Below are 26,471 nucleotides of genomic sequence, written 5' to 3'. Positions count from 1 at the left end.
TAGGTAAACTAGAGAAGTAAATTATATGAATGACAATTCAAGTGCTGAATTGATGTTGCCACAACATCCACTTTAAATGCAGGTCACTACATTGGGAAACCAGCATAGTCTGGAATTTAGAAGAACGAGCAATTATCGTTTAACACAGAAATTATCTGGTACCATTAGAACGCAAAACAAGCATTTGCAATGCAATAGATATCACATTTACTTGAGAGCTATTGGCATTGTGTAAATTTACTACGGACCTTCTCTTGCCACATTAATAGGTCAACCTTGCCACATATTTTGGTCCTTCCTACCACATAATCCCAGTAGCTCTGCATATAACTAAAGGGCTAGCAGGCTTACTGGAATACTTTTTCCAAACAAGGCACTCGAAACAAACTATTCCCAGGTGGAGAACAAAAGTTCCCGCCATAAGAGAGCTTAAAAATACACTGAATGGTGAGATAGGTTAATATTTTGGGGTCCCCACTAACCTAGTGTGGGAACCCAGAGATGATCTAGACAGAAAAAGAACGTTGTGGTGAACACATTTTGAAGATGGTCCCATTGTCCTAGGACCACCATAGGCTGAGTTTTCAAGTGTCATGAACATTATAGTATGTTGACTAATGCTCAGAAAAGCCCCCAGAGAACACCACAATAAAAATAGCATTTCTAAGAAACATGATCATGTAACCATATAGTTAGCACCTAGAGGGCATAACCACATGAAAACATAATGGCAGAAGGTAATGCAGTGTAACCATATACTTAGCCTTTAGAAGGCGTAGTGCATTATACATTTTTAAGGCTAGCAGGCCTACTATAATGATATAACAAACAAGACCCTTAAATCAGAAACTACCCTCAGGTGTAAAACAAAAGTTCTAGTCATGAGAGAGCTTAAAGACACTGAATGGTGGGAGGGGTTATTATTTTGAGGTCCCCACTTACCTAGCGTGGGGACCCAGAGTTGACCTAGACAGAAAGGGTGCGCCAAGCCAAAGGTTTTGGTGGTGGTCCCATTGTCCTAGGACCATAACAGGCTGAGCTATGGGCACAAATGTTCTGTAAAAGAATGCTTGCAAAGCATTATGGGGCAAGTTTCTGAGTACTTCAAATATTGCAGTATGTGGACTTTAATGCTAAGAACAGCCCCTAGAGGACACCACAATAAAAAAAGAATTTCTAAGAAACATGATCATGTAACCATATAGTTAGCCCCTAAAGGGCACAACCATATGAAAACAGAAGGGCAGAAAATAATGCAGTGCAAGCATATACTTAGCCCCTAGAGGGCGTAATCCATTACACATTTTCAGGCTGGTAGGCCTACTGCATCAATATTACAAACAAGGCTCTTAAAACATTAACTACTCTAAGCTGAAAAACAAAACTTCTAGTCATGAGAAAGCTTTAAAAAAAAAAAAAAAAAAAAAAAAAAAAACACAGAATGGCGGGAGGGGTTATTATTTTGGGGTCCCCACTAACCTAGTGCGGGGACCACAGATGATGTAGACAGAAAGACCACGTTTTCGTGAACGCTTTAGTGGTGGTCCTACTGTCTTAAGACCACAACTGGCTGAGTTATGAGCAAAAATGTTTTGTAAAAGAATGCTTGAAAAGCATTATGAGGCGAGTTTCCTGAGAGCAGGGAATATCGTAGAATCGTCTCTCCTGCTGTGCTGGAAAAGCTGCTTTGAGGATTTCTGCGTTTTTTACGTAAAGCATTTATCAATTACAAGTGTTTTTGTAAAAGCTATGGAGCTTGAAGGAGAGAGCCGAATGAAATGACTGATTAGTTAACAGTGTAAACAAGGTGACCTGCAGTACAATACCGCCAATGGAGTTGACACTGTGAGCGCCATGGAGCACCAAGGGGAGAGACAAAAGATAACAGTTCTCCCATGCTCAAGCATATTGGCAATCGTGCAATAAATAATAAACAGGGTCAGTCTGAAAAGCAGTAACAAAACAGCCCTAAGGAGGGACAAACGTAAAGCATTTACCAATGACATCAAGGGATTTTTTTTAAAGGAAAGCCCACAAACAAGTGAAAGTGATGGGCTTCAAATCAGTGTGGTTAAAAGCCCACAGAATACATACAAGAGGTCAAAAAGCGCTTACATGCTTGACCTAAAACATGCTGGATTGTCCTCACTCTGAAGGCCAGGTTCCATGTATATTATTACATGCCTGCAGTCATATTACAGCGGTGCTAGCAAAAAGTGTATTCTCACCTTAAGCATTCAACTGTAGAACAAGCCAGCCATGTACCAAAGCTTGCAAAAGAACTTGCAGTTTGTCAATATGTAACAATGACAACATATGATAACGGTGTTCGCCTGTCAAGATAATCAATGGGTAGGAATGTCTGCACACTTTAAAGAAAACTGGAACACAAATGTGAAAAATGATTAAGAAAAAGTGGAAAGCTTGTAGAAACGCTGCCCATTTTTCAAGAAAAGACGAGCGGAAAACTTGCATGGAGGACCATGTGGAGAAGAGGCAGTGGAGGTGGCAAGTGAACAGAAAGCGGTGTTTCCACAAAGGTGTACACAGGCATGTCAGCAGACCCATCTCACCATGCCCAGTTGACATACCTGAAGGTTCAACATGCTCATCAAAGGGCACAACCTCACCCTGGGAATCTGCGTCTACCACCTTTAGGTTCTGAGAGACAAATGCTTGGGCATCCTCAGCTGGAGCGTGTCTACCTTTCCCTGGTGGACAAATTACTGTAACATAATCATGACAACTGCTCTACAGAACCTCCAATAATACCAACCCCAGTTCTACTACAAAGCACACTTCACCAACAGACAACATTAATAATTTAAAAAAAGAAAGAAACCTCAAAACAAAACCCTGAAAGGGTGCAAGTGGGGTTTAGGCTCACAGGAATAAAAATATATCGCACTCAACACAAAGTCTGAAACTACAGTAAATAAATACCCTCAGTGTAAACATAAAAACAACAGTTTCTCACAAAAAAGCCCCTTTTGAAGTTAGGTTTCGAAAAACAAAAACAAAATATTACCATAACATTTTCACTGGTTAAGTAGCAGAAGAGAAATAGATCACAAACTGGTTACGGAAGCATCCTGGAATTTACCAGGTCAAAAAATAAAGGTTACATGGACAGGCTGTTCCACTTTCTATATGGCCAAGTCAACTCCCACCAATTTAGAAAGACAAATACAAGGATAATAAAAAAGAAAGATGAGCCATGTGAGCCACTCATTCAGGAAGAGCTTATCCACAGCACACAAGTTAGAAACAGCACAGGATTCTACAAGAGTCATGTGCCAAACAGATATTAACCAAACTAGCAATCCCTGGCAAAAACCAAGAACAGCACATAAACACTTCACTCAGCTAAGAGTATTTAAAACAGATGAGTGAAGCTTCGCAAATATTAGACAAAAGCAGCACTGAAGGCAGACACCAAAAAAAGTTTGAAGCCTCAGTGGGCAGTTAAAGGACCACTCACAGTTGATATGCCAGCATCAAGTCATTATTTTTTCCAGCCCATTTTGAGAATTATATATTTTCAATCACTGAGATTAATTTATTGCTTTTAAAACCACACTCATCCAAGTCACAAATCCTCAATAGTCCTTGGCAAGAAATCTTCCAATGTTGATTTAGGGTGCAGAAGTGATTGCAATGAGTGTTTCCGAGCCAAGTCAGACAACACCAGGTCAAACTTTATGGCTACAGTTAGCATCCAGAGCAAGATGTCCAATCCAAAACTGTACTGATTACAAAGCATACTGCACAGACAAGGCCTTGCGAGGGATGGATAAGACCAACATCCAGCACAACAGAATTACCAAAACCACAAAAGGAACGCAACACTTCAAGGAGCTCAGCAATATAGTTTGATCATCTTGACAAACGTATACAAAAAAAATAGGGCAGAGAAATGCCTGAACTATGTACAGTAAGCAGTTATTAAAAATGCAAAGCAATCATTTATAACCTGTCAGCTACGGGAGTAGATACAAACACCAAAAGAGACCAAGCATGCAAAACCTTAGTTACCTTAAGTTAAAGTCACAAAATCCCTCCACTTGTTTAGTAGAAAACCCAATGAACTTTTTTGTGTTTTAAGTTGTTTGGTAGCCTACTGCGAAAGTTAGTGAAAAGGTATTGTTGACACACAGGTTAATTAAAAAGCAGACACAAAATCACACAACTTTTACATGTCAACAAAGAGTAACAAATTATTTTTTACAAGCCTTGGCAAAATCGACTAGTCTTCTCTTTCGTTTTTGTCACATCTGATCTATTGGTTTTGCCATTTTTCCCCAATGAAGATAATCATCAACAGACAACCACTGCAGGATAACATACACATGCCTTGAGAAATCCACTTGACCACGTGCCCCTTCTGGCGAGTTCACAAAGAACAGGTGTTCTGTTCAGTCTGAAAGTGGAGGAGCAATAATGAATCCTTTAAAACCTTCTGCTTGTCACATTTGCTGTGTTCAGAGACAGAGGTCAAAAGTCAGTTTTTCTTACAATTAATTTTCCTTCTCACTGCAGAGTTTCAGGATGTCAGGTTTTTCCTGACAACATTTAAATAGCTAAGTCAACTGTACAAACATTTCCAAAATATTTCAGTAGTAGTGAAAGCCCATTGTTTGTACTTTTGAGATATAAAAAAATATTTTAATAGGATGAAAACAAATCAGAACACGTTACTTGGTTATGTATAAAAAATAAATGTTTTCTAAAACGTGATTTTTACAGATTTTTAATACATTATATAGTTTTATCAGTAAAGCTGCAGGTTAGTGGGAAGGTTTTTTGACATTTCACAGAAATGCTCTGTCTGTAAATGACAGCGTGCAATCACATCATACTTTAATATAGTTATTAAAAGTGAGTGTTTAAACAAACTGAGAAACACTCCTGCCCTGATGGCAATGCATTTAGTAAACTAAGAGGCAGATAATGGATCATGTGTTCCCTATAAAAGGGCTTGATTATTTTGATACACGAAGCAAACATTTAGTCTACTTAATTAAACAAAGATTTATTTTGTACAGCAGAAATGCTGAGCTCACATTCTTGAAGGTACAATCATATGTGATAATGAAGAAAAAGGCAACTCTGTAAACTAAAATATTTGACTAGGATCACAAAATGTAAGACAAGTTTATGGGTCAAGTACATTGCAGTTATGGTAGAGTAGATTATTCAAGTTAGTCAACCTGCAGTTCCAGTAACATTTTTATGATTTTTCGAGACCAGATACACAAGCATGTATTGCATGTGACAATGCAGATGTCTTTTTTCAAATATGCCATGTCAAGATTACGGGAAAAAAGAGAAAGGACAAGTGGGGACAAGGAAGCAATGGAATACCTTAGGGGAGGGAACACACCAACAGGGAGCAAGGAAACGTATGCATTTACACCATGAGGTGCTAAAAGAAAAAAGTAATATGCTGAGTGCAAACAGTCGAAGGACACGTCACCCAAACAGATTACGGGAAAGAAGAATTGCACCAGAGGTGGGAGAAACAGAGTATGAAGATAATCTATTGAAGAAGAAGCAGGGAAATGAGACAAGAAAGTCAACCAAACAAGGACAAACAGCTATCTCTAAGTCAACTGCATGGATATATTTTAAAGTATTAAATACACAAGATCTTAAACAACAGCTAACAAGGTCTGTTTAAAGGGATTATATTTATGTGCCAAGATCATTTCTGGGTGTAAAAACTGTTTTTTTCTGTTAATCATTTGTGATGCTATAAAACAAAAAGTGTTCAGCTCCCATGTCGCAACATGCCCCTGGATTTGAATCCAGTCAAGCACTCCACAACACCTGCTCTGGATAGACGTAAATACCCAAAAGAGCCAGAAAAAACAACAACAACAACGTGTACCTGTCTCAACCTGCGGTTGATGCAGTTCCTGTTCCATGGCAGGTACGGTTTCCGTGGCTTCACCAGGCATTTCTGAAAAGAGTAGAAAAAAAAACAGGCCACAACTGTACATGTTTCCAAAGTTGAATCAAAATTACGAAAAATACATTGCAGACTCTTTCTTGTGCAACACAAGAAGCATGGTAAACGGACTACACATACAAGACAACAACATTGTAAAGCATCCAAAATATAGAACATGAATTGTTTCCACTGAAATAATCCACCGACAAAACCAAGAGGGTTGGCTGACAATTTAAAGGAAGATATCTCCAATGTGATTAACAGATGATAGATAGCCAGCAAGCAGTGATTTATCCTATTTTAGCACAGCGCCTCACATATCATGTTCTCAATGTAGGATTCACAAACAGACAAGAAAAGAGTGCTAAATTCAAGGACTTCCTGCTATATGAAATGTGGTATTTCACGACCTCATGTAATAATTAAGTGACCTGTGAGTGAAATTCTTAATAAATTACAGTTTTATTGCTTGTGTGAGCACTCATGTTCACCAGACCTAAATATGATATGTTGGCATTAAAATAGGTATATTGGCTTCAAGTCATGCAGGATCTATTTCTAGCCTGCAACTGGCAAAATAAAGATTTTTGCATGCTAAAAATGGCACTAATCAGAACAGTAATTTCCTTACTTAAAGTAACTGTGATATTTAGACAATGAGTAACTGGTAGAAGCATCAATAATAATTGTCCTAAATGAGGTCTTCTGAAGTATAATCGAAGGCACCATTCATTTAAATGAGTGAGTGGAGACAGTTCCATATAAAATAAGAAATACAAGTTTTAAAGTGCACTTCTTAACTCTGTTGGTTCCTGGCCATCATTGCTGCCACCATCGCGCTGGGGTGGAACTTCGCCCCCCCCCGCATCCCTGGTGATAGTGACTCAATGCGCTAAAAGCGCACCTGGCAACCCGCAGCACTGGATTCTCTTAGTTCCTGGCTTCCGTCTGCACTGCTGCACCATCGCGCTGGGGTGGGACTACGCTACCCAGCACCCCTGAGGGTAGTAACTCTCAAACCATGCTAAAAGTGCACGTAGCAGTCCACGTCACACGATGTGACCATGATAAAACCTGGACCATCATCGACCGGCCACCTCTCTTGGAATTTTGGGACAGCGGCACTGCACATTTAAGTGGCTGTCTGTCCACTATTATCATTACCTTGCGTTACTGAGTGCGACTATGGGCAAACAAGTTTCCAGCAGGGAAGAATCCAGCTGTGACCCCTGTAAAAGCAGGCATTACTTTAGACTAGTTTTTAGTCCAAGCTGTTAGCGTACTGTCTAAAGAAATTGAACTTGCGGAAAGGCGATTGTCTCTTGAGCTGGGGGACAATATAAACCGTATTATTTCTCTGCCTAATCCCTCACCATCTGATGCCACCAATGCAGTCCTGAGAGACACCATAAATATGGTAAGCCCCGAGGCTCGTACTTCTGCATTAGTGGGGTGTAAAGAAATGGCTCCCTGTTGCAGTTACCCCCCACTTTTTGCCTGATACTGATGCTGACTTGACTGAGAAGTGTGCTGGGACCCTGCTAACCAGGCCCCAGCACCGGTGTTCTTTAACCTAAAATGTACCATTGTCTCCACAATTGGCACAACCCTGGCACCCAGGTAAGTCCCTTGTAACTGGTACCCCTGGTACCAAGGGCCCTGATGCCAGGGAAGGTCTTCAAGGGCTGCAGCATGTCTTATGCCACCCTAGTGACCCCTCACTCAGCACAGACACACTGCTTGCCAGCTTGTGTGTGCTGGTGGGGAGAAAATGACTAAGTCGACATGGCACTCCCCTCAGGGTGCCATGCCAACCTCACACTGCCTGTGGCATAGGTAAGTCACCCCTCTAGCAGGCCTCACAGCCCTAAGGCAGGGTGCACAATACCACAGGTGAGGGCATAGGTGCATGAGCACTATGCCCCTACAGTGTCTAAGCAAAACCTTAGACATTGTAAGTGCAGGGTAGCCATTAGAGTATATGGCCTGGGAGTCTGTCAAAAACGAACTCCACAGCTCCATAATGGCTACACTGAATACTGGGAAGTTTAGTATCAAACTTCTCAGAATAATAAACCCACACTGATGCCAGTGTTGGATTTATTAAAAAATGCACACAGAGGGCATCTTAGAGATACCCCCTGTATTTTACCCAATTGTTCAGTGCAGGACTGACTGGTCTGTGCCAGCCTGCTGCTGAGAGACGAGTTTCTGACCCCATGCGGTGAGAGCCTTTGTGCTCTCTGAGGACAGAAACAAAGCCTGCTCTGGGTGGAGGTGCTGTAACACCTAGCAGTGAGCTTCAAAGGCTCAAGCTTCGTGTTACAATGCCCCAGGGCACTCCAGCTAGTGGAGATGCCCGCCCCCTGGACACAGTCCCCACTTTTGGCGGCAAGTCCAGGAGAGATAATGAGAAAAACAAGGAGGAGTCACTGGCCAGTCAGGACAGCCCCTAAGGTGTCCTGAGCTGAGGTGACTGACTTTTAGAAATCCTCCATCTTGTGGAAGGAGGATTCCCCCAATAGGATTAGGGATGTGCCCCCCTCCCCTCAGGGAGGAGGCACAAAGAGGGTGTACCCACCCTGAGGGCTAGTAGCCATTGGCTACTAACCCCCCAGACCTAAACATGCCCTTAAATTTAGTATTTAAGGGCTCCCCTGAACCTAAGAATTTAGATTCCTGCAACTTACAGAAGAAGAGGACTGCTGAGCTGAAAAACCCCTGCAGAAGAAGAAAGAAGACACCAACGGCTTTGGCCCCAGTCCTACCGGCCTGTCTCCTGCCTTCTAAAGAAACCAGCTCCAGCGACGCTTTCCCCAGGAACAGCGACCTCTGAATCCTCAGAGGACTGCCCTGCTTCAAGAGGAACAAGAAACTCCCGAGGACAGCGGCCCTGTTCCAAAAAGACTGCAACTTTGTTTCAGAGGAGCAGATTTAAAGACCCCTGCAATCCCCGCAAGAAGCGTGAGACTTGCAACACTGCACACGGCGACCCCGACTCGACTGGTGGAGAACCAACACCTCAGGGAGGACCCTGCGGCAACTCCAAGACTGTGAGTAACCATATTTGTCCCCCCCCCCCTGAGCCCCCACAGCGACGCCTGCAGAGGGAATCCCGACGGCTGGAAAAGACCCTGCACCCGCAGCCCCCAGCACCTGAAGGATCGGAACTCCAGTGCAGGAGTGACCCCCAGGAGGCCCTCTCCCTTGCCCAGGTGGTGGCTACCCCGAGGAGCCCCCCCCTTGCCTGCCTGCACCGCTGAAGAGACCCCTTGGTCTCCCATTGAAACCTACAGAGAACCAGACGCTTGTTTGCACACTGCACCCCGCCGCCCCCGCGCTGCTGAGGGTGTACTTTTTGTGTGGACTTGTGTCCCCCCCGGTGCCCTACAAAACCCCCCAGGTCTGCCCTCCGAAGACGCGGGTACTTACCTGCTGGCAGACCGGAACCGGGGCACCCCCTTCTCTCCATTGAAGCCTATGTGTTTTGGGCACCACTTTGAACTCTGCACCTGACCGGCCCTTAGCTGCTGGTGTGGTGACTTTGGGGTTGCTCTGAACCCCCAACGGTGGGCTACCTTGGACCCCAATTTGAACCCCGTAGGTGGTTTACTTACCTGCAAGAACTAACATTACTTTACCTCCCCCAGGAACTGTGAAAATTGCACTGTCCACTTTTAAAACAGCTAAATGTGTTTTGTGTAAAAAGTATATATGCTATTGTGATTATTCAAAGTTCCCAAAGTACGTACCTGCAATACCTTTCAAATGAGATATTACATGTAGAATTTGAACCTGTGGTTCTTAAAATAAACTAAGAAAAGATATTTTTCTATAACAAAAACCTATTGGCCTGGAATTGTCTCTGAGTGTGTGTTCCTCATTCATTGCCTGTGTGTATGTACAACAAATGCTTAACTACTCCTTTGATAAGCCTACTGCTCGACCACACTACCACAAAATAGAGCATTAGTATTATCTCTTTTTGCCACTATCTTACCTCTAAGGGGAACCCTTGGACTCTGTGCATGCTATTCCTTACTTTGAAATACCACATACAGAGCCAACTTCCTACATGGGGTCAGTGGAAGAAGGGTAGGCATAGGATTTTTCACCAATTATGCCTGAGCCCAGCATCTATAGCAGCTTGTGTGAGTCTCTGGAGAAAAAAAAGGCAACTGAGACCAGCTACAGGTTTAACTAGTGCAAAACACCTGGGCCCCAAATTCTTCCAACGTAATACGGACTCCCTCTCTCAAATGGTCCCTGTGCCTGACTAATGACACGTTCAGGGGAGCACAGCGTATTTTGGGAGGGCTTGGAAGACAGAGTGAGGGCGACAAAAGCTTCTGTTATTGCTCCTACTATGGAAAGACTAAGTGCTCTGGAAAGGGCTATTAAAGATTTAGGTCCTCAAAACGCATGCGGGGGTCTTACTGCCACCGGTGAAGACCGTTGTATTATGACTGCAGCGGTTTGGCCAAAGCCAAACTGCCACCGATATAGCCGGGACGGTCGGACTGTCGGGACAGAGGTGAGCACATCTGACCCAACAGGAGCTGCAAGACCGCGGGTCATATTACGAGTAGGCACACCACCAGGCTTTTCGTGGTGGTTGCACCACCATGAAAACCCTGGCGGTAACAAACCCAGCGACAGAAATCTCCATTCCTGTCGTCAGCACATGCACCTCCACTCACCCACACACCCCCATACACGCACTCCCACTCACCCGCACACCTTTATACACTCACCCCCACACCTTTATACACTCACCCCCCCCATCAACACACTCCCTGATATACACCCCCACTCGCACGCACCCAAACACCTGTACTTGCATGCATCCCAATACACACACCTACTCACACCCTGACTCCCCCTCTGCTCTGCTTCCATTCAGACACACACACACACACCCTTGACGCATACATACACTCACTCACCCATACTGCTACACATACACGCACACACCACCCCCACCCCGGACAGTCCACCTACCTGTCTGGGCAAGGGGGTCGTCTGGGAGTGGATGGGTGTTGGAGTTGGAGTTTCCAGCACTGCACAGTCATGCAGGAACCGCTGTGCCATATTATGTCTCGTAATATGGCTGGCGGAGTCCTAGTGCAGTGGCGGTGCTGGAGGTGGAACCGCCTCTCACCCACCGGTCAGGCCAACGGTGTCAGAGTTCTGCCCTTAAATGGGTGGAAATCCTTGGGCGAGTCCTAAAACGGCAGTCTTTGGACCGCCAACAGTGGCGGTCTTTGGGCGCCCGCAGCAACGGTGGTCTTTCCAAAAGCCTGCCAAAGTCGTAATGAGGGTCTTAGTCTCCAAGCATGCTCCTACACCTGTTCTTCCGGCTCCTGTGCCCTCTGAAGTGTTGTTTCTGGCACCCTGTTACGTGTCAGCAAGTAATCCTAGTGATGGGAATTTCAAAGGGGCCGCAGCCAACAAGAGCAGAGTCCAATTAGGGCAACGAGCTCTAGTGCTGCTTCAGCGGATAATACTGATAGAGTCTTATGGAAGAGCCAGGCGCCCGCACCCAGAACTTTGCAACCACAGCTCAGCCCTACCGAGGAAAGGCTTCCTGTTCTCCCAGCCTTCACTGAGATAGCCCCCAGCATAGTACTTTGTGTGGCCAAGAGCATTTACATCTGTCTCTGGAATGTTCTCCCCATGTGGTTGTTTTGGCGGGGGTTCCTTTAGTGCAATTGCAAATTGCTGAAAACTACATGGCCCTTAAAAACTAAGTGTGTCATTCACACTTTAGAAAAACTGATTTTGCCATGCAGGATTATGATGATATTCTTACGGTGAGCAAAGCTGCCTGGTAAGGGTATTCCGTTAAGAGTTGTAAAAGGGGATTGCACTGTTGTAAAATGTAGGTACCCAGAGCTCGCCCATCGATTAATAAACATGGGGTATAGGTGCTAGAGGAACAGACTTCCTTATCAGGTGTCTGTTGTCTCATCAGATTATTTTTACCGCCTGCGTGCAACCATGGGGTGAAGGCCACGGCTGGTCTCTGACTCTGCCCCCACCCCGTCCATTCCAGTCCCACGTGCATCTTTGAGAACTCAGATTCAAAAACAGACTCCAGGTGCTATCACATTTGGACACCAATGACTGACTGATGGGGCACACTCGAAGGCCTAAGGAAGAATAGACCATTTAAATCCTCAGGGGTGATTAGTTACTCAATCAAGGAAGGAAAGGTTTATGAACCACCAGTTATTGGGTGGTTTAACTAGGTCTCTGTGTCTCCTGCTCTGGAGAAGGTGGATCCATCTGATTTGGCCCTCAAAAGTGTCTTAGGCTGGAGACCTGGTCCCTTTAATAAACAGGGCATCAACACGTGTTACAACAGGAGCCAGCTCTCTATGGAGGGCATGTGGTGCCCCAGCAATGACGGTATACCAGCACCTACACCCAGCCCAAAGGATATGTTGCTGAACCAAGAGAACTCTTTAGCAATCAAGGATTGCCCCCCTGCACAGCGCCCAAAAAGTCTACAGCTCCTCTCTTGGGAGTGTGGCAGGGCTCCAATCTAACCAGAAAAAATAGGAGTGGCTGAGATTCATTGAGACTTTTGATATTTGTTGACAAGAGACTAGGGTGTATGATTGCCCATCTATTAAAAAGTTCACGTCCTTCGGTTTCCTTGCCATTCCCTCGTAGGCTCGCAGGGAGAAGGGTGGACTTAGTCCTTGTGTCTACTACAGTAGAGAACCTTACGCTTAAGATGGAGTTTACAGACCCTCATTACCAAATTTTGATTTTATCTTATCGCAATGTGTTCAACATAATTCTTGTTGATTTTCTTTATTTTTTTTTATATTTTATAATTTTTGTGTGTTTCAACCTCTGGGGATTGAAAATTTGGAGCTCCTTCTTGCAGAATCTATGAATAAGGAGCATAATGGTGCTTGCCTCCTATGGGCGAGTTATTTTAACATTACCAAATGTTTTAATATGAACAGCAAATGTGGGATTACTAATAGGCAGGGTGATCCTGTTGGTCATTTTCTGCACACAGCATATGGAGAAGCACGCACTAGAGTGTTACTGGTTAATAACTTGTCCTTTCCATCTGATTTAAGGGCCAATAACTGCATCGTCCAACATTTGTAAAGAGTGGAAAAGGAAGTGTCATAGATCACATTCTATTGTCAGAGGATCTAGTCCCGCTCCAGGAAAACAAAGAGGTCCCCCAAACTCCGTGGAGTAACCATTATCCTGCGACTATCACTTTAGCCCACACAACCCCTTCCATCTCTGTGAAACTTTGTAACTTTTACTTCTAATAAAAGGGTAGAAAAGAAGTGGAAACAAGTTGATGCCAATAAAATCCTTTCTGAAGTGGTCAGTAACAATTTTGAAGAGATTAATAGTTGTTTTACTGATTATCCTGATCCAGGTAGCATTCGTCACAACTTTACCAAAGTTTGCAAACCCATTTCAAATTTGTTACTGAGAAAGCCTCGGATGGAGTGTCCAGCCCATGCTTGGTTTAATTTGGAGTGTCCAAACACCCAATAGTTTTAAAACATGTACATAATTCTATCCCACAAGATTCAGTTACGGTGACAGTGGCCAGAAAAAATTCTAAAGCAGCCATTGGAAAAATAAAAGCAAAAATGAAAGCCAATGCCTGGGACGCCTTTGAACGTGTCGCTTCACTGTGGGATAACAGGTCTTTCTGGGAAATTGTAAACAGACCCCCCGCCGCCCCCCTTTTTTTTTTACACTGAAAAGTCCCCCCCCCCAGGGACAGATTGCCACGTAAGGAAAATGTCACTTACCCAGTGTACATCTGTTCGTGGCATGAGACGCTGCAGATACACATGCTGTGCACATCCCGCCATCCAGTGTCGGGCTCGGAGTGTTACAAGTTGTTTTTCTTCTAAGAACTCTTTGAGTCACGAGATCGAGGGACTCCTCCCCTTTCGGCTCCATTGCGCATGGGCGTCGACTCCATCTTAGATTGTTTTCCCCGCAGAGGGTGAGGTAGGAGTTGTGTATTATAGTAATAGTGCCCATGCAATGGAGTAAATATGTATGTACACAATGTGGTTTAAAGTGATATATTTACAAACGTTCAAGATCAACTTCGAAACGGCTACATTATGTTATTGCCCTTCCTTTGACAGGCTCTTCAAACACTTGTTTGGAGTGTTTTAGCATTCCAGGTAGCATGGGAAGGCTCTGGTACTGGCTATGTGTGGACGACTGTGTTAAATAGAAAGTCGTCTTCAATTGGCTATGTATGCTGGCTAACATTATGAAACGCCGCTGCCCTTGACACCACCTGTGTGTAGGCGGTAGAGTCCTCAGGTGGTGACGGTCTGGCTGGATAACAGTCGGGACTGTTATCTGACACTGGAGCATCATAAAGATCCCACGCATCTGGATCATCCTGACTCATCCCTGTATGAGTTGGGGATTGCATCATTGGTGGAGTAGCTACCGGTGATGGCTGTGGAGAGCGTTGTGGAGATGGTGGCGGTGTTACTTGTTTAGCCACCTTTGCCTGTGGCTGCTTGTCTTTCTATTGGAAGGCAAGTTTTCGTTTCATCCGAATAGGAGGGAGAGTACTGATCTTCCCCGTTTCTTTTTGGATGTGGAGCCTTCTTTGTGTGTAATCTGGCTCCATTGACTCTAGTTCCTGTCCAAATCTATGTGTTTGCATTTGTGAGGACAGGCCTTGTTCCTCTGTGTAGGAACTTGTTTTTGGTTCCGAGGCCGGATGTTTCGGTACCGAAACCCTTTCGGCTGCCTTTTTCGGCTCCGAAGCCACTTTTTTGCTCTTTGGCGTCGTGATCTCTTGGTGCTGACTTGCCTCGGTGCCGAGATTGCTCTGTGCCGGTATCTCGACCGGAGTCGGATGACTGACACATGCATGCCCTTTTTCGGTGCCGATGCTCGGTCACCTATTTTTCGGGTTAAGCCATGGCTTGCCGGCGGTGGCGTCCCCTGGGCTTTTATGGTCTTTGCATGAGTTTTGTGTATTGACGTCTTGCTCACGGTTTTCGGCATCTGTTTAGGTTCGACCTCTTCCGAGTCCGAATCCCCGACGGAGAAGGCTTCCTCTTCTTCTTCCATCTGTTTTTGTCCGGTCGGCACAGACGCCATCTGTAGTCTTCTTGCTCTTCGGTCCCTTAAAGTTTTTCTGGACCGAAATGCTCGACATGCTTCACCTTGTGTTCTGGAGACAGACACAAGTTACAGACCAGATGCTGATCTGTATAAGGATACTTGTGACATTCGGGCAGAAGCGGAATGGGGTCCGTTCCATCAGCCTTGAAGACATACGTGGCCGGGCCGACCAGGCCCCGACGGGGGATCGAAAAAACCCCGAAGGGCCACCGGAGCTCTTCAAAAGTCAGTGTCGATCTGTAGTAACTAACCCGATACCGAACGTAAACAATACCGTTGAATTTTCCGAGATTCTAACTAACTTTCCGAACCGAAACACAGAGCGAAAAGGAACACGTCCGAACCCGATGGCGGAAAAAAAACAATCTAAGATGGAGTCGACGCCCATGCACAATGGAGCCGAAAGGGGAGGAGTCCCTCGATCTCGTGACTCAAAAAGACTTCGAAGAAAAACAACTTGTAACACTCCGAGCCCAACACTAGATGGCGGGATGTGCACAGCATGTGTATCTGCAGCTACACATGCCATCGAACAGGAGCAGGAATCTGTTTCCCATTTTCTTAAAGCATTTAATCAAGAACACTCAAAAATTATGCCAGCATTCCCAGCAGTTTCTGCTGTCCCTGTTGCCGGCCTTAGCAGAATTTAGTAAGTCTGTCTCAGTAGGTGAAGTCTGATTAGCTTTAATCCGCTCTTTGACAGGAAAGCCTGATGGGGTGCCTGGGGAAATTTGGAAACATAATTTGTGTCTCTGGGCCCCTTTGATCACCAATGTTTTAGGGCCTTGTTAACAGGGGGCTGCTGGAGTCGTAGAGACAACAAATCATATATATATATATATATATATATATATATATATATATATATATATATATATATATATATATATATATATTTTTTTTTTAAGGAACAAAAAACTTCCCTCTAACTATCACCCCATTTCATTACTTGACTCATCCGTTCAAATCTTTGGCAGAGTTATCCTGGGGAGACTGTAGGTGTGGGTGAAAGAAAACTCGTTTTCTCTGATGTGAAATACACGTTTCGGCCAGGTCAGGGTGCTGCGGAGCAGGCATTAAATCTTTCCCTGATACTAGGCAGATACGTCAAGGCCAAGAGAGGTGCCAGTCACATGGCTTTTATGGACCCCACCCTGTGCTTTTGACTTAGAGGACAGATAAATGTTGGGATATTAAGGCCTTTGCAGGAGTAGATCCTCCCCTAGTGGACGTTCTAAAAGGTGTCCATCAGCACAATCATATAAGAGTGCGCTACTCTCAGTCTGGAGACCTGATATCGCCCATACCAGTCACCCGCGGGGTGAGAAGGGGTTGCATTTTGGCCCGCCCTTTTTTTATTTTCATTCTATAATGCTCTGTTTTTTTTTTTATGCATGGGTACCCCCAGATGTGCCCAAAATAGGCCTGCGATTAGTCTCCATACTGTTGTACGCACATGACGCTGCCTTTTTATTCCATACAGCAAATGGTTTGCAAGCACTCCTAGACGCGTTTTATAGTTTTTTGCAGGGGCTGAAGCTTAAGGTCAACAACAATAAATCTTATATTTTAAATTTGCAGCCCAAAGAATCCTCGCTCTAAGAAGTCTGTTATGGGTGATAACCCAATAAACAAGACTGTGCACTTTAGCTATATGGGCATTTTATTTAATGCCAGCTTGGGCTGGGATCGATCAGTTTTACAGAGGGCCTCAAATGATGGCGGCGGGGTGTGAAATGCTTTTTAGATTTGCAAAGAAGCTGGGTCAATACTCCCCAGAAGAACTGACAGTGTAATATAAAAGCAACTGCTCCTATGTGGGCACATATAGGGTTGGTATAATATAACAGCTAATTGCATCCAGGTAGAAGAAAATCGTTTTTAAGTCTTCCTAAATCCACGTCAAGTTTAAACTCTCACCAATAAGTGGGGTTAGGATTTTTAGATGATCCTGTATGCTTGGCACCCATTTCGTTTTGGATTAAAATCTGGTCCATCCTGGAATTGATTTTTTATTTGTAGGATCCTGGAGGATTGCCTCAAACTTAGAAACCCATCGGTCATCTGCTGGATTAACTACAAACAAGTACACTTCTGGATTTAGACCTGAGCAATCTTTTTGAGACCCCAGACAGGATCAGCCTGTGCGTTAAGGCTCAGGTTAAGGAAATTTATCTTGCCCACAGAGAAAGGCTGAGACTTGCAAAGGCTCTTTATATGGTTTCAGTTCAACTGTATATTCCGCTGTGTACGTGTAACAGTATGGAACCTTATTTAATGTGGATAAAGAGAAAAGAACACAGGTTTTACTTAATGCCCTGTAGCGGAGTCCTGGTTTGCTTCACTAACCTGTAGCCCGTGTGATGGAGCTTCAAAGCAGTCAGCCAAGCACTTTATACTGGTTTGCACTGTTTTTAGAACACGTTTTTACACCCTATGTTTAGCAGTAACACGTCAAGAAGTCTAATGATTTTACAACGCCTAGAGTCCACAGAAATTTCAGTCTTGTACTTTATTATTCAGGCTTTGACACTAAAGACAAAATATGCTCTATGATTTAGAAAGGGCACTTTTTGATCTACGGATGTACTTATTATATATTGTTTCATGATACTGCTTTGCCGTTTTGTGTGTTTTTATCTTGTGCTTTTAGGTCAATATTCAGACTAAATAAAGATTTACTTGCTTGACACAGAGCACTACAATCCAACTACTTCCACAGCCCAGTGGCCCACTGTTCATCATAAAAGTACAGTACTAACAAGTACAGGCCTTCCAGCTACCCCATGTACACCTCAACATAAGCTACAAGGACTTTTTACAAAGGCAAACTAATATGCAAATGTCGTGCAGCTGACAGTTTCTTTATATCAAAATCAAACAAACAAATCTTTTTGGCCTCAAAATCAACTAGGCTTATACACCATATTACTAACAGCCAACTAACACTGCGCTGCAATCTTATTACAAAGGAAAGGTTTTCTTGCATAGCAAACACTGACAAGTCAATGACTTTCACCCACTTAAGAAAATGTAGGAAATAGACTTAGTGACTGATCAGATACACACAGGCATACGTCTAATACAAGCATAACAACCACACGTACTGTTGTGCAAACTTCTCAAACCATGCGCCATGCTGGCCCCGAAGGGCACGTGAAGGTAGCTCATAACTTATGCACGTTCAAACATTGCATCTCCGGGCAACTCTATGAATAAAGCACCGATGGTGGGCTAGGGAAAAGTGGAATGGGGGTGAACGGGCTGGTCTATGCATTTTTCGCAACTCAAATTTCTGTGCCAAGCCAACTAGCCTTTGGGACAACCTGCGCCTCAGATGCAAACTAACTATAATACACCACTGTTTGTGACCAATTACTGCCAGACATATGAGTTCCACACAATAAAGTAACCAAAGTATGTCATACTTTGGATTGGCTAGAGTATTCTTGTACTGGTCCAAAATGTATTAAGTAAACTGAATCCAGGACTTTGGGCGCCCTCATCTAGGCCCAGTTAAATGAAATAATCCTTGAGAAACTAGGGTTACCTTATACTTTGCATTCGAGTCACAATCCAATAAGGGTAATCTTTAAATTCGCCCTCAAAACACACACAGGATACTCTTTTAAAAGGAATACCTACCTTAAACCCATTTTATTTCCAAAACAAGGTATAGAAGAGAAAGACCTTTGAATTATCTTATCCATAACTGGAAACACCATCCTGGATGCAAAATGTACAAACCTGCAGTCCTATGTTTTTTTTAAAAAAAATGTATGTTATCTCCTAATGTCCATGTGCTTCGTATTTTGGACATTAATAATCATTTTTGACTCCGTTCCATACACCCACCATAAGTACTAGGATTAGTATATACAACAATGGCATGGGGTGACGGAATAGCTATTCAGTTTCCTAAAGATGGTAAACAAGCAAGTCATAAGGACCCACCATAAAGAGAAACTGCTGATGACAAAAGCACAGGGGATAAATGACAATGCTTAAAATGCCCATGCAAAATTTGTTAGTGTAAAAGGAGTAGCATTCGAAAAACCAGAGGCTTTTTTCTGGGGAGGCTGCATTACTCCATGGCCAAACAATGATGGGTTAAGTTACAGGACTCCCAACTGTTAAAACTACAAAAGTACGGTTATTTTTGTTTGGTTAATACTTGTTTCATGCGACATTAGGGGCATAACATGGGTAGGAAAAACGTGCTGCATATCTTCCTTATAAAAGGATAGGAATCGCAGATCCCCGCAGTGCCCATTCCAAAGGCGGTATGATTGGGACAGTCCCAAATGCACAGTGCCGTTACGACTCTCCCAAAGACCCCACGATGCGCCTAAAGCACCGTCAATTCTTTCTTCTAACGTCTCACTTCCACCACTTCACAAAGACCCCTACAAAGACCAAACACCTTTACCCTCCTGAATATACAACGCAATTGGTTAAGCATCAGGCGCTCTGCTGCACAACACTCTGGTCCTAGTAAGGGAATAGCATGAACACCACGTCCCAATACCCACACACGCCACCAAAGCAAAGGTTTCATCATCAAAAAGCCTCTGTCCAAACAGGCGACTAATGAACTCGATTAAGGCACATTCGGTTTACACCATCACGTCCGTCAAGAGACAGTGACAGAACACCTATTCACCACTCCCATTGGTGAAATGCCAAGCACACCACACCCAATGCGTCAAGACCAATCATGCAAACCCGATTAATGAAACTAAAGTTACAGCCGAATACCCAAACGTTGCGGCAAGGCATCTTTATAAAACGCTACCACCACTCTAGAAGACGCTCTAGCAAAGACACTTTAATAGGAAAAAAGGGATAGTGTCGCCAAGACTGCCTCGTTTCTTGATCAGTACCAGCTACAATAAATAAAGTGTGTGAGAAATCCTATCCACAAGAACCAAGTCCTCCAATTCTATAGGGACTGTGCCAAGGTACCCCAGACAAAACAATAGCCGTGACTTCCCCCAAATTTTAGCCACTCCACGTGCCCCTTCCCGGCATTGCAAAGTGATCCAAAAAGCGGCAGCCCTTGCAGTTCAACTGCCCCTCCCCCCTGTCTATTGCAGACCCTCTGCCACCTTCCAGTAGGACTTTCTGCCCCGTAAGAGCCACGGATCTGCTCCATACCGGTCTCCACCAGCTCCCCACGGCTCACACTGCTATCAGGCACCCTGCATCAAAGCAGAAGACGCAGCTGCTGAGCAGATGGGCACAGATGGTGACAAGAGACACTTACTGTGTGAGGACCTCAGATCCAAGATGGCTGAAGAAAGAGGAGCCTGCGCTCTACTGCTGCCAGGAAATGGAAAGAGGCTGACAGATTCTACTTCCAGGTCACCGCCTGACAGCCCAGGGCGCAGGACTCGAACATGGAAATAGAAAAGGAACAAACTAAGTGCTACCTTCGGACATCTTGGAAGGGGCGCGCTTCCCACCGGTTCAGGCGTGTGTGTATTAGAGTGATGAGGAACGACAACGCCGATTTTCTCACCAGCCGTCAGACGAGCAGTCATGGAAGTAACGCGTTGGAAGGGGAGCTGAGGAATTCACTTCTAAGTTACTTGAAATATCATTTTAAGTGTTTAGTTTTTACATATACATATTTTAACTGCATGTTTTCAGTCACCCGTGCTATCTTGTAGTTTTAGGCGAAAGGGCTAAAAGTAGTTGATTAATCATATATCCAGCACTCTTTTCGCAAGCGCTTTTCTCCAACAAGTCATCTTCCCTTTCGCGTAACGCAGTCTGTATTTAAGTTCGTAAAATTGGAAATGTATAGAAGAGATTTCTACCTTCAAAATATTTTAGGTCTGGCTGTAGAGGGACGTTTGAATTTTTGGCAAAACATCGTGTCAACACTAACCGACTCACGACACATAACATACAAGAGAAGGAATTTAGGTATTTCTTCATTAGACATTGGCTTGTTTGGGAGCGGTCCAGTCACACATTGGCTGGTTGAGTTGTCCCTCACATTTTGGGATTAGCCCAAGGCCTATCGCGGACGTTCAGCTTTATTTTTAGCTGTTGCGCTCGCGCCTTAAAAGGTAGCGTCTGCCACAGTAACTGAAATTGTATTTATGTTCTTTTTAAAATATGTAAAGCACTGGTGTGTCTGCCAAGGTCAAAAATGAACATCATCTGATGACTCCAGCAGGTATATTTCAGTAATGATCTGGTGAAGTCACCTGATACCAACCTGAAGTGTGTGTATAGGGCGAAATATCCAAATGAGATGACTCCAGAGCCATCATAACGACTACTCCAGGATGGTATTCCAATTAATTTATTTGAATATGCGTGATTATTGTTTAATAGCCCAGGAATAGAAATTGACAACATCAGGATAAGTATCGATTACTCAACGATGATTCTGTGACAACTTCAGAATGAATGCGAATTTCAATAGGATGACTCCCGCACAACTTCAGGATTAGTGTAGATTACTTTTAGATGAGTCCATGACAATTTAACAATGAGTATAAAGTACAATCGGATGTTTCCAGGATAAGCTCAGTATGAGCATTGCTCTTGGATAATTATGTGACAACTTAAGGATAACAGTCAGTTACTCTAAAATGATTCCAGGACAACCTATGGATAAGCACACGTTACTCAAATGATTCTGTGATATCATCAGAATGTGTATGGATTATTTCACGGTGAATCAATGGCGACGTCAGGATGCATGAGTATTACCCCACGATGATCCTGTTACAACATAATGATTAGTGAGGATTACTCATTGATGATTCCAATATAACTTAAGATAGAGTTTAATTGCTTCTTGATGATTCAACAACTGGTTGTGGAGACTGTCAGCGGATTTCAGTTACTTTTTTCCCCCCATTATGGGTATTAAAAGTGCAGTACAGTCACCAGTTCCTACCTTCCCAGTTAACTCACTCTTGTCACACCTCTGCACTCTCCATTGTCAATATTTGGATGCCACCCCTTTTCCACTCAGATGAGAACTAGTTTTGAGGATATTGATGATGTGATAGTGATGATGAGGCAAGAGGCTATAAGGTATATTATGATAAATGGCATGGATGCTCTAATTAGCTTTGAGTAGTGGGTGTTTTGTAAGGTTATATAGGAAGATATGACCACATGAACTACTAATGTGATTGCCAAAATGGGTTGCAATTTGAGTGCCAACCTTATGAGACTCAACTTGAGTATGACTAGGTCAGTTCACAAAATAAGGAATCTGGGTGGGTCACAATCTAATTTACCTCCTGAATATTATTGAGATAGGTCATAAATGGTGATTCGCTCTGATTAGTGGCCTTCACTTGTAGGGTGGCCAACTAGAATTAGCAGACTACCATGTCTGTGATTCCCTCTAAATGACAAAGGGCCTGATTTAGATCTCAGCGGAGGGGTTACTCCGTCGCAACATTAACAGATATCCCAACCGTCAAAATCTAAATACCATTGTTTTCTATGGTATTTAGATTTCAGCAGATGGGATATCTGTCACCAGTGCAATAGGGTAACCCCTCCCCCCGAGATCTATATCAGGCCCAATTTTTTTTTTATTTTTTTTAATTGAAGCCCATTTTCCTTCAAGAAAATGGGGATGCATGGTCTGTTGATGAAAAAGTGTGATAAGCTACACGTGGTTATAGAAAAGCATGCATGACTTATGACTGTTATGTGTGACTACATCTAAAGTGGGGAAAGCTGTATGTGGTTGGGCAATTGATTGGATTTATGTTGTAAATGACTATATAAGTGAACATATGTGAGTATGTAATTGGTAGGTTCAAGGTGAGTCACTAAGTGTAGGGAAAACAATTTATGAAAGGTACAGGATGCTTTGAATGTCTTAGTATTCCTATGTGAGTGTTGGCGAGTAAGCAAATCTACAATTTAGATTAGACAGAGGACTGAGGAAAGGAAAACTGAGTTAGTGTCCAAGTGTCCATTGGTAAGGCAATTTAAAGTTAAGAGCTGTGAAAAGATGAGCAGCTATAGATGAGCAGGTTAGAGAAGCGGAATTTGTGAGCAGAGAAATGCCTGCTGAGTAGGTGAGTGATTGTGGGGAAGTAAAAGATGCAGGCAGTTGAATGTCACTAGAGGGCAATTTAGGGTCAGAGTAGCTAGGAATTTATGTGGTCAAGTGCTAGTAACCAAACCCACTGACTTGCATTTTGGTTACTAAAGTTGTGCTATCTGTTATAAAACTTGGCTTCAAATTCCCCAAAAAATCATATAGATGTACTTTTTACAATTGATATGGAATAACCTGGTAGCTCTGCATTTGAGAACAGGGAAAATTATGAATGGGATAGTGTCTGTACTAGGTGCATGAGTAGAATGGCCTCCCTGAGTACCTGTCCAGGCCTCGCTGTATATATTTGGGGCCCTGGTCCAAGTGTATGGACTTTTAAGTTGTGGGCTGAAATCTGATGTCTGAGTGCAGCCTGTGTTGAAGGTCAGGCCTTGGTTGGAAGTCTTATGTGGGCAAGGGCGGGGCCTTGTAGGCTGGTGACATAGCTTCAAATTTCAGAATTTAGACTTATCTGTTTGGACCCAGGTGTCTGGATTTGTAATCTGGGATCATATGTGAAAGGGAGTGAGCCCAGGGTCAGAAGTTTGAAGATTACCATCAAAGGTGTGTGAACTAGTACTTCTGTTGTGAGACAGTGAAGAAATGCATTTCCTATGTTGTGTACCATGGAAAAGGATCCATGTCATGTGCTGTGTGTTGAGAGTGAAAGTTCAGAGCCTGTTTTCTTCATCAGGATGAGGGTACAGAGGCAATGTTCAGTGCTAGGAGTGGTAGTCCAGGGCCTGTGTTATACATAGGGTGGAGTGTCCAGAGTTTGGGTGTAGTATCAGTATAGTGAAACCCTGTGTTTTATTGAAGGGCTGGGAGTCAGTGTCCTGTGTAGTTTATTTGGGTCCAAAGCTCTTGTTTAATGCCAGGGTGAGAGTCCAAGTCATCTGTTTTCTGCTGGGGTGGATGTACAGAACCAGTGTTGTGTGTAAAGTGGGGGTTCAGGAGCTGTGTACAGTGGTGGTGAAAGTGCAGGGACTGCTGTGACCTGTGAGTAAAGCTTTAGCAGCAGGAACAGGAGTTAATAGCTTGCATTGCGTGCTGGGCAGTGTTAATCCACGACTGGTGTTGTGTCATAATGAGAGTCGAGATCCAGTGCAGTGCATTGCAGTTAGTATTTGAGGCCAGTTTTGTCCGTCTGACCTGTGTCAGGAGAAAGAGTCATGGCCATGTAATGTGTCAAGGGCAAAAAAGCAAAACCCATGTAGTGAGAATCCAGGGCAGTCATCTGAGTTAAGAGTATACTTGAGGGTTTGCCTTGAGCAAAATAGTCAAGCAAGATAATGCGTGATGTCCAACTTTATGGAACTCTGTGCTTCATTGCACAAAGGGAAGAAAACAGTACTGAGCCATATTTGTTAACAAGGAAGCAAAGCCTATGGGACCGATTGGCTTTGCCAAAGTGTTTCAGTAGTGCTCCACAGTGTCACCTTTTTCCGGAATCTGTGCAGCATTGTCAAAAAGGAAAATGTCTGATTTTATGCAGGGGTGTGGGATTTACCAAAATATCTACTTTACCATGGGATAGGTTGCTTTATAAATCTACTGTAAAAAAAAAAAATCTACTTGTCCCTTTGGTGCCATGTGGTGCAGTGACAAATTATGGCAGCAATCTCATTATGTAAGAGCTCTAATAACAGCCTGTCCAATTATGCCAGGGCTAATACTGTAGCAGGGCTCGAATACTAGCAATTTCAACCTCTACAACAGCAATTTCCTTACTTTGACACCTCTCCGCAGGTCTACATTCTGCGGCTATAGCAATCAGTAAGCAATAGTTTGAGTATTGGAATGCCTTTGAGTCTGTGCAAATCTACTAACTGGCATGTTTTAAGGATTTTCCACCAGCTCCTCTCTTAACTTTTCCCATACTGAGAAAGGTTGGAATTTTACTCCTGACAAGGTCAGAAGTAGACGTTCTTCCAGGGTTGGGAAAAAAGTGGTTGGGGAGAAATTGAACTTGTAAACATACAATAGATTTAAGTATAAGCAAATCTACCCATGCATATTTGCTCGTGCTAAAATACAGTTCACAAATATTTTCTAGGAATACGATTTCCTGGTCTACTTCTGTAAATTCAAGAAAACCCCTAATGCAAAGACATACACCATGGGTGCCTTTTGTGACTTTCTTTAAGAATTGGGCCCCCTAATTGGGTATGGTGTTAACCAAGACATTTTTTTAATTAAAATTCCATTTCTGTCTCTGTCCATCTATCGGCTGGCTGCACTGTGAGTGGAAACATTCTGCTCTTTCACAAAGAGCATATTGGCATACAAAGCAGTTTTGTGCAGTGCCAGGAACGTCTGTGGGAATGTGTGCCTTTAGAGACCAACTTTTTTTTGGGAGCTTTTTGCCAATGTTTGTTACAATGGCGAGGGCCTGGCAGCTTCCACAACTATAAAGTGTTACAAAATCCATGTCCAAACAAAACACACATTGACAAAACCAAAAGACTAACCAACAATGTTGGGTTGGTTGGTTTTGACAGTGTTTGTTAATTTTAATGTTTCCCATAGTCTTGTTGAAAATGGTTATACTGATTTTCAGTTATGAATATTTTTTGAAAATTCTTGAATGCATCAACAAATTCTAGTAAATGTTGCTTCAAATAAATAGTACCTAAAGTTTCACAGTAATTTAGCAAAACATTTTTTTCCTACTTGCATTTTTTCTGAACATTTTATTTTGAAAGCATGAAATCATCAATCTTGCTTACAAGCTTCTGCAAACACATGCATCTAACCAGAGATCATTCGCAGAGCATTGTATATACCCTCATATTGTTAAACTTTCCAAATGGGTGGCTACACATTTTTTTACTGGAACCACTGTCAGTAGTTCAGTGTGACCTTACAAGGTTCATTTAGAATGCACACCCTAATCAGAAAGGCTCTGTATTAACGAACCATAAATACAAGTTTGAACAGCATTAACATATGGAGACAAATATTACCTTGACTGCAGAAAGTTTCCTTCCCTGTAAAGTGACAGCCAAAGTGTTTGTGCTGCAGGGGGTTGGGCCTACTTGTCCCAAGGACAAAATAAACATGAACAGTTGTTGACCTTGACCCCAAACAATATGTCCTGGATGTCAGGCTATTAGAATTACACACCCATGACATGACTACCACTGGCCATTTTTATTTACTGATTCAAGATGGTGTGTGCCACTTTGATTGGTAAATTAAAAAAATAAGATTTGTAGCCAAAAAAAGCGCAAATATGAAAACCTCAGGTGTGGGGTAACAATAGTAAATGGG

The 26,471-nt window shown here is 43.3% G+C and overlaps 1 protein-coding gene across 37 annotated transcripts in view; it reads right to left on the bottom strand.

Annotated features, from left to right (window-relative positions):
* Positions 1 to 20,499, bottom strand: part of NACA (nascent polypeptide associated complex subunit alpha) — a 56,693-nt gene extending 36,194 nt beyond the window's left edge. For 18 of the 37 annotated variants that reach the window (XM_069230724.1, XM_069230728.1, XM_069230730.1 and 15 more), the window contains exons 1-2: positions 20,376 to 20,497; positions 5,891 to 5,962 (exon numbers count right to left, since the gene is read on the bottom strand). In XM_069230724.1, coding sequence (XP_069086825.1) covers positions 5,891 to 5,960 — 70 coding nt within the window. In that variant the 5' untranslated portion in view covers positions 5,961 to 5,962; positions 20,376 to 20,497. Of the gene's footprint in view, positions 1 to 5,890; positions 5,963 to 20,266 lie in introns of all 37 variants that reach the window. The other 19 variants (XM_069230749.1, XM_069230752.1, XM_069230751.1 and 16 more) reach the window with 10 other exon arrangements.
* Between the last annotated feature and the right edge of the window lie 5,972 nt (positions 20,500 to 26,471).

The sequence above is a fragment of the Pleurodeles waltl genome, chromosome 4_2 (genome assembly GCF_031143425.1).
Source record: "Pleurodeles waltl isolate 20211129_DDA chromosome 4_2, aPleWal1.hap1.20221129, whole genome shotgun sequence".
Taxonomy (NCBI): domain Eukaryota; kingdom Metazoa; phylum Chordata; class Amphibia; order Caudata; family Salamandridae; genus Pleurodeles; species Pleurodeles waltl.
The sequence above is the reverse complement of the archived record's forward strand: the minus strand, read 5'-3'. Positions and strand labels throughout refer to the sequence as shown.